The following is a 9,198-nucleotide window of genomic DNA, read 5'->3' as shown; positions in this document are numbered from 1 at the left end:
GCATGGTTTCAAAGGGAGGAGGGTCTTATCACTCACTTTGTTTCCTTTAAAATGTCACCAATCTCTGATTTATTGAATAATCTAAGACTGTAACTAATAAACTGGCCTGTCCCTTGAGACATTACTACCACCCCGTTTTCTCCAGAGCTGTACTATCAAGGTCATCAAGCTTCACATGACTATGACTCGAGTCAGACTCGAGCCACAAATTTTATGAGTTCAAACTCAACAAAATCATAAAAAGACTTGCAACTTGACATGGACTTTAATACCAAAATCTTGTGATTTCACTTGGATTTGAGCCTTTTCACTTGAAAATACTTGATACCATCTTTGGAAAGAGAAAGCTAGAGACATTTGTCCAATCTGAGATGAGTTAAATACAGAAAGACACCACGGAAACATACAAAACTCATTCTGTTGTGATACTGGTAGTGCAACATGAAAGTGCAAAGTCAGCGCTACTTTTTCATGACTACTTTGAGTCACACTTGTCTTAACAAACAAATACAAACTTTAAAATCATTCAGGATTCACTCTGTTGTTAAAATGGCATTACATCTGGTGAAGAGCACATTATGACTTCTTTAGGACTCAGAACTCAAAGTTTAGGACTTGGGACTTGACTTGGGACGTGAGTGTGAAAATTTCAGGCTTACTCGTGACTTGCAAAGCAATGACTTGGCCCCACCTCTGCCGTGCCCATATGTACTCCGCACTGGACATGGAGAGACAGCTATCAGCTGCACACCGCATTTACTGTCTCAGAGGAAGGCCCCAGTTGAAAGACAGTATAGGTTGTTCCTGCACCAGGCTGGCTGCAGGATGTCTTCTGCTGAAATTCAATCTTGTCATGTAAGAGTTAGTTGGACATACTGCATGCGCATAGAAAAAGATGGGGATGAACAAGCCAGTTGCCGGCGTAAATGTTGGCAATGGACATTTAACTTTTGTGTGTTAGCAGTGCTGGGGTTAATGTGGCGGCACAGTGGTAGAGTGGTTAGCAAGAGGGTTCCTGGTTTGAACCCAGGGTGGGGGAGCCCTCGTGTCAGTGTAAGTTTTCCCGGGTACTCTGGCTTCCTCCCACGATCCTAAAACATGCAGGTTAGGTTAATTAGTGACTCTAAATTGCCCATCGGACTGAATGTGAGCATGAATGGTTGTCTGTCTCTATGTGTCAGCTCTGGCAACCTGTCCACCCCACCTCTCGCCCAATGTCAGCTGGGATAGGCTCCAGCCCCCCCACGACCCCCAACAGGATAAGCGGTTACGGAAAATTAATGAACTGGGTTAATGTGTGGTTACACTTAGGCACAAAAGCTACTAGGTTAGGGTTGGGGAAAGATCATGTTTTGGCTTCGAAAGCCCGGTTTTGTTGCCACAAGCACTGCTGGGAATGCCCTGATGTCTCACTAAAAGACACTCAGTTTTGGTGTTTGTTGGCCTCGAACAGTGGTCCGCAGTTGCCTGCAGACAAACAAGGTAAAATCTTGAATTCTTAAGCATGGGTGCCACTATGGAGCTCTGCAAAATGAAAATCATACAGGAAGCTGCATTGTGAAACAAGCTGGCCTCAATGCTACATCCTTCTGCCATTCAAAAAGTCACTACTGTTGTATAGGATCTACAACAACATAATGTTATAGTTTAAAGTGAATACTGAAGCTCCCATTTCTACTGCTGCAACCAATGGAGCATCATCATCATAACACCTCATTTGGGGCCCTCTGTGGGTGGCTCTGTGGAGCAAGGTGTGAACCACAGCATGTGCTCTGGGTGTGCTCCATATTATCATGCAGCCCATTTTGTGTGTCAGCTAATCAGGTCTTGCACTTATCTTTTCTCTGAATTGCCTCCACACATTTCCCAATCACTGAAGGAAAATGTTACAATCTAGTGACCAAAGTACTTTTTCTCCTCAGTGTTTGAGCCCTCTGCTTGACTTGGTGTGAAGTTCTTTTTCTAAATTCAGCAGCTACAAAAACAATTTTGTACACGACAGTCTCACATTTGTTTGTGGTTTGCACTGAGAGATGTCATGATAAGACTCTGTGTGTTATTCTGTTTAAAGGTACAGCATAGCATGCGTATAGTGTCTGACATTTCCCATCTTACAGTACATGCCTTTTAAATTTATAGAACGATGATTTTTTTTTAAGGTCCCCATTATTTAATTATCATGTTCACGTTATCTTGGTGTGTTGGTACATCCTGTGGTCCTGTGGTATTGTGCAACTACTTAGGCAATATGATTACATAACTTCTGCACATTCCTCAGAATTCTTTAAGTTACAGCCCTGCAGAAAAGAATATATTAAAATGTGTTTAGTACGAAAAGTGTTTTTGTCTCAGTCCATATGAGCACTCAGTAGGTTCTTCTTCAAGCAAAGAATTTGTGTCTTACAGGAAGTTGTTGAAACTAAAGATAAACTCAGTGGTGAGGCTGTCAGATGGAGGTGTTCACCACTCTCTGTTTGTGAGATATTTGATAAACAACTGATATGATGAAAGAAGATGCCAGGTGCAAGCCATGCTTGAACGCTGCTTTGTCACTTTCTGACCCACCAACCCATGATATTTTCTGGTAAGCCTTTCCAAACCAGCCCAGGACTCACAGATGTGTCGATCCATCACTAGTTCCCGGCTATCATTCAGTGAATAGCCGGGATTTCTTGTAAATTCCCACAACCTATACATTAAAATGAAGTTTAAAACCTGTAGTTTTTAGCTGTAGTCTGTTAATTTCCTCCATTTAGAAAACCCTGTCAAAGTATAAATAAACACAAGCACAACATCATTGGAATTTAAACTTATTTCCTTCCACTGAAGGATGTATTTTCTACATGTCTTTACTGCAAATAGATTCTATCTACAATGCGAAATGGAATCATTTGATGTATAAAACATTCTTGTAAGTTTCTGGCTGATCAATGTCCCCTGTTAAAGGGTTGAGGGTAGGCTTTCAAACTGTTCATAAAATTTTGTTTGGTTATAAACAAAATTAGACAGAGAAAGAAAGATGAATAGCAGGCTAGGAAATATATTTTATGATAAATTCATTGCCAATAAATATTAGGTTAGAAAAGATTTAACTTTTCAAAAATTTCAGAAGCACTGCTTTGCTACAGTTTGCAGGTTGAACAACGTATTTCTTTAAAATGGTGTAAAATGGGCTTTGAGGTACCCTTTTTCTCATTTGTTGAGTGTGTCAGAGGTGTTACCCACTCAGCAGTGATACATGTCTAGTAGATCTTTACTTATTGTAATTGTATTGTAAGAATTTACTCTTGCTTTAGCAATGAAAACATGTATTTCCCACGCCAGTGTACCTGCATAACATAACATGGTGTTCAATGCACCTCTGTTTCTGTTCAAATAACCGTTTTGCTATGTTTTGTCCTGATATAGAGACAGCTCATTGTGTTGGTTGAACAGATACTGATAATGATGGCTCTGTACACTTCTACATAATAAAGATATGATAACTAGCTTGAAGTAGGAAGTTATGAAGCTTGACAAGAACAGAATATGATGAATTGTTTAGGCTAATCCTATAATATTCAACAGTTCCACATTATGTCTTTTAAAGCATGAAAGGACAACAAGTGATTTCCGAAACTGGCAAATCTCTTTGGGGGTCAAACAACCTATCAATTCTTTGTGATTGGCAAAAAAAAACATTTCTATATCTGGATTGGCTTCATCTAGGACAAACATTTCACAACAGTTTATACAATGATTAAAACCTTTAATTATTTAAAGATTAGGATATGAGGCAGAACTGTTTCCAAACTTAAAATGAGAGTCAGTAGCTGTTAAACTCCACTTATTTGTGGATGCTTGAGTGTTTATTCCCCCAGTAAACAGTCACTAAGCATGAGTTAGGTTTGAATTAGTTACTCTGCTTTTGTCTTTCTTCGGGACTTTCGGCAGCAGAGAATCTTACAGACTAAGACTGAAGCCCAGACAAACGCCCCAATGATGGCCATAATGAAAACAGCCACATCCAGGCAGTAGTAGGAGTACCAAGGCAGACTAAAACCTGCAGAGTGCAGATGGGCTGCTCCTTTGTTCCTGATAACATACTCGATCCAAAAGATGGCGGTGTCCATAGGAGACATTGGCCGGTCGTGGTGTAGCCCTGAGAGACGCTGAATGTTGTCACGGTACGAGGGATTCTCCAGGACGTCCTTTAAAGCCTCTAGGAAGTCTTCTTTTGTCAGTGATTCAGCTTCCACCACCCGAGCGGCCCCGCGTACTTTCAGCCGGAGCAGGTTGTCAAACTGGTCAAAGAGGAGGGGCAGGCCCACAACAGGCACGCCATGGTAAATGGCCTCATACATGCCATTGGTGCCTCCGTGGGCTACAAAGGCACGAGTCTTGGGGTGTCCTAGGAGGTCTTTCTGAGGCAGCCATTTCATCAGCAGGGTGTTGCTCCCCAGGGATGAAGGCTTTTCACCCACAAACTTCCACACCACCTTCTGAGGTAGCTGAGCAAGAGCAGCGGCGATGGCCTCTGTGGTCTCACGAGGCAGTGCTGACACCAGCGTCCCCAGAGACATGACCACCACCCCATGCTCCCCAGAGCTCTGCATGAAGGCCTCCAGCTCATCAGGGAGGGGACCAGGCTTTTTGCACTGGAACCCTCCTATGTAGATCACGTTGGGCATGGTGGGGCGAGGAAACTCAAAGACAAAATCTGCCCTCAACAGCCAGATATCAGCTGCACGCTGCAAAGACAGCAAGTCAGTTCCAGGAGGGAAATGCTGTTGGAATAGATCTGAGTAGGCAGGGTTAATAACGTAGTGTTGTTCAACAAAACTATAGAGATGATGTAACATGTTCTTGGTTCTTTCCATGAAATCCATCTGGTCATGAAGTTCACTTCCTGACACAGGGACATAGGAGACAGGAGAAGGAGCAATGGTGAAATGGCCCTCACCATTATTGATCCAACGCACATTAAAAACCATCGGGAGCTTGAGGTAACTACCCAGAATAACCCCAATAGTCAGACCAGGGTCGGTTAACATCAAGTCAAACTCAATATCTTGCAGCTTCTTTATAAAAACAGGATCATCTAACATTGTGGCAACCGCTCTAGCAAGGATTTCATGGCCCTTTGCCAACATGGATGTGATCAAGCGCTGTTGGCAGAAAGTGCGTATAAAAGTCAGCGACCTGCGGCATTCCATAACATTTAGTAGCATTTTATTGTAGTAGTTCAAGTCCGCCTCATCCTCCAGCATGGGCACATTAATAGAAGTGTAGATCGAAGAGTTACTTGGGATGTACCAGCTCCGGGCGGAGCGCAGCACAGTGATTTCGTGGCCTCTGGAATGCAGTTCATGGAGGATCACCTCCATGTTGATCCAGTGGCTGCCATCAACGGGCACTACCAGGATCCTGCTGCTGTTACAGCAAGTGGGCCCCAGCAACAGGAAGCAGAGCCCTGTCAGCAATATAGGGATCATGCTGGCCATATTCTGGGAGAAACAACAGACAGAGATGATAAGGTTTGTAAAACTCTGTAACCTTAAGGTATAGCTTAAATTTTATCTGTCAGAACCCTACTTTACCCACGTCAATCACCATGTGGTCCACTGCTACATGTGGGCTATCTTTAGTATTTTCTATGTCACTTTGTTTGGGGGCTACAGGCAAAAACCTCAGGCTTCAGACCCGGATACTCTGCTTCTGTTTTTCTACATTCATCTTGTTTCTACTAAAACAAGATGACGTCAGATCATGACCAGGTACTCTGCTGCAAGTGCTTACTTTTCATACACTGCTACATGTAGCTACATGCTAATGTCAGGTAAACATGAAATCTTGGGTTCAGATGTTGCTAATTTCTCCTCGATTTCAGATCATATTTCTGCTGGAACATCAAAGGACTGCCCTGGAAGTGTGCTGGCCATAGTCGTGTCCAAACAGTGGAATTACTTCTGGGACTGTCACGTAATGCCATTGAGCCCAAAAGGACTTTTTTCTTATGGACTTACATTTTGAAAGAGACATCTTTAAATCAGTGGATACATTTTTTGAGCATCACAACATCTGCAGAATGACTTGTTTCACTACTGGGATTTGATGCAAAAAGTCCAATTAACATTTCGAAAGTCTAAGAGGAGCTGCTCAATAAACTGGGCCCTGTCTCGAATGCTGGATCCAGTTCTCTTTAAACATCCTTGAAGTACATGTAATCTTGGTTGACAGTGCTGTAAAATTTACCAAATTTTTGATCATGTTCCTGTTGGAACATATCCAGCTGTGAAGATTATGCCTCAGAAACTTTAATTGGTTATTTTTCACTGTAGAAAGTACCACTATTCATGGTTAAAGTCATTCCTTGGCTGCAATGACAGTGCAGAGACACCAAGATTCAGCAGTTCTGGAAGACCAGAAAACGTGGAAACAAATGTGTTTTTTGACCGTTAAAGCATGAAACATGTGGTAGTAGTAGAAACCCTAAATACAAGTGCACCTGAAAATGAGCATAGTAAGGCCTCCATTAACCTTACATTATTGTTACAGATTTCCAACATTATGATTAGAAAGATTAACTTGAAGCCATAACTGATATTAAAGTATTCTAATTGCAATTGGAGTGAAGTTTAACTCCACAGTGAGAAGTACATTCATTCACTCCACAAAAAAAGAAAAAAGAAACTGTTTGCTTGAGCAGTTATCATACATATGCATCTTGGTGTAGTATTTCTATTTTATCAATGTGTATCTCTTGCTGTATGATCTAAAGTGAGATAAAAAAAATATAGTTAAAGGTAGTTCATAAATAATGTTTTTCTTTTTCTTTTCTTTTTTTGTTAAATTGAAAAAGAAAAGTACAAAAAGTTTACCTAATGTCTCACCTGGTTCTTGTTGTATCAAAATCCAGAAGTTTGGATTGAGCGACACGTCCTCAGTGAGATGGGATCCTGTGTAATATCTGTGTTTCTGCACAGCTTAACATTTACTCGTTACTGGGTCAAAGTCCAGCATGTGGGTTTACACTGATCCAAAGGTCTGTGCAGTGTAGTATAGTAAAGACTGATGTTGTAATCCAACTTTCTTGTTTGGTAACATTCTCCAATCCCTCTGGCTTGTGGGTATAAAGCAGGCTACAGTTTCTCTTATTTTATCATCTTTAATTCATACCAAAATACAGCAAGACAGCATTTCAGTCAGCTTCCCTCTTTACTCAACTCCAGCATGTTCCCCCGACTTTGTTACACCTGTGCCCTGCAAAACAATGGCACACAAGAACTACAGTTTCTTTTACTCTCACTTGAGGCTAAGGGAACATAAAATAGTGATTTAAAGGAACACATGAAAATTAGGGATGCACGATATTGGATTTTTGCCAATATCTGATATGCCGATATGTAACAACATTGCCTGAAGGGATTACATGTCTTGTCTGGCCTAAGAACGCCTCCAGGGCCCCCGGGAAATGGAGAAGCATTGCTGGGGAGAGGGCTGTCTGGAATGTTTTGCTGGGCCTGCTGCCCCCGATACCCAACTTCAGATAAGCGAGTGAAAATGGATGGATGGATGGATGGATGGATGAAATACCTAATTTTAGTGATCATCAAGTCTCTTCTGTAGTGGAATTAACATCATACTATACATGCATACTCATATTGTGATGGTCCACCAGCAGATGGAGACATAAAATACAATACTCTTCAGTGTCTGTAATATTTATTGTGCAAAATAAGAAAAAGCATGTTGGCCGATTCAGACAGTTCATTTAAAGCTGATGTTGCCCGATACTGATGATGTGCCAATATTACCGTGCATCCCTAATGAAAATATATAAATAAAATAAAGTGCTATTAATGATAATGATTTGGGTTTGGCGAATGTCTCAGTGACTCAACTCAATTCACAACTTGGATGACAGTTTTTTTTAGAGATTCCTAATTCAGTACTCACAGCCAAGTTCAATGCACAGATGTGACAATAGGCTCGGCACAGAATTGATCACCACCGACTGCTGCCCAGTGCATGCTGGTTAAGGTCGAGACATACCAAACCAACATCAAAGAAATGGTCTCGACAAAGTCCATCTGTTGCATCACCTCACATCGCCTGTGTCTTGGCCAAAAAGTTGCTTTTCAACATACTGCAAAGACGGCAGCCAACAGCCAATAGCACGTACGCTCCACACCGACATGAGAGGAAATTGCTCTTCATAGCAGCAAGCGCTGTGGTCTGTTTTTGTTATTCAAAAAGGGGAAAGTTGAAGACCGACAAGACGGATTCAAGATACTGATTAGCCAGTAAGCACAGAGTGTTGGCTTGGCGCGTCAGGGCCCTTAGATTTGTGTCTGACTTGAGCCCGGCTTGCTCTGACGTCATGAACACGTGGCGACAATAACTTCACAAGATCGAGGCAGCCGCAGTTTTTAGAGCCAGGAGCTGCAGTCACTCTACACTGATTGCAAGAACCAGGGCATTAATCTTTATTTCACTTATTCTGGGACTGTCTACCTGTTACAACAATCAACCAGAGTTTTTCAATGTCAATTTCCCTGTGTGCCCCTAAGTATGCTTGCTGGGCCTGAAGTTGGATAATAATGTTGGAGTAACTGTTGAGTGTCTATGGACACTGGCTCGCCTATCTACTAAGAAACTAATTCTTTTAAACTGGAAGTAGTGTAAAGCAGCCTGCTTCACAAGGGACTCTTGGCTGGACTTACTAAATATTGAATGGGCAGCCTGCCTGTTGAAAGACTTTGATAAGGGGCTGGAAGACCACTGGGACACTGTCCTTACACACTAAACAGTGGCCCCCAGTTTGTATATCTGTTGTATGTTACATATGCTACGTGAATGTCGCCCCATTCATACAGATCTTAAAGTATCTATAGTCTGTTGTATATTAGTAAAGCTTTAATTGGCCTACTCTATCATAATTAGAACAATTTGAGACTGTGAACAAACTGATAGGGTCTGATAACATTACAATAAATTGGAATCAGATCTAACAGGATGTGGGTGTTTCTGTGACTTCCTGTACAGACTGAGGGCTGCTGAAAGCTATCCGACTTGACTGTGGCTTTGTCTCACCGCCTCTTGCTGCTGTCACCTGATCTCGTCTACTTTTGAGGCGAGGCGCGCTTCATCTCGAACGTGCCTAATCTGATTGTCGAGGAAACTTCAGAGAGAGCAGGGGGGAAAATCCAAACTGGG

General features: G+C 42.0%; 1 protein-coding gene across 1 annotated transcript; it reads right to left on the bottom strand.

Annotated features, from left to right (window-relative positions):
• Nucleotides 1-246: 246 nt before the first annotated feature.
• ugt5g1 (UDP glucuronosyltransferase 5 family, polypeptide G1) lies at nt 247-7,063 on the bottom strand. Its single transcript, XM_033651634.2, has 2 exons — nt 6,873-7,063; nt 247-5,486 (listed from the first exon to the last, which is right to left on the bottom strand). The coding sequence occupies exon 2, from the start codon at nt 5,481-5,483 to the stop codon at nt 3,897-3,899; it is 1,587 nt and encodes a 528-aa protein (XP_033507525.1). The 5' UTR covers nt 5,484-5,486; nt 6,873-7,063; the 3' UTR covers nt 247-3,896.
• Between the last annotated feature and the right edge of the window lie 2,135 nt (nt 7,064-9,198).

Source organism: Epinephelus lanceolatus, chromosome 22 (genome assembly GCF_041903045.1).
Source record: "Epinephelus lanceolatus isolate andai-2023 chromosome 22, ASM4190304v1, whole genome shotgun sequence".
NCBI lineage: Eukaryota > Metazoa > Chordata > Actinopteri > Perciformes > Serranidae > Epinephelus > Epinephelus lanceolatus.
Note: the sequence above shows the minus strand (reverse complement) of the source record. Positions and strands in the feature narration are given on the sequence as shown.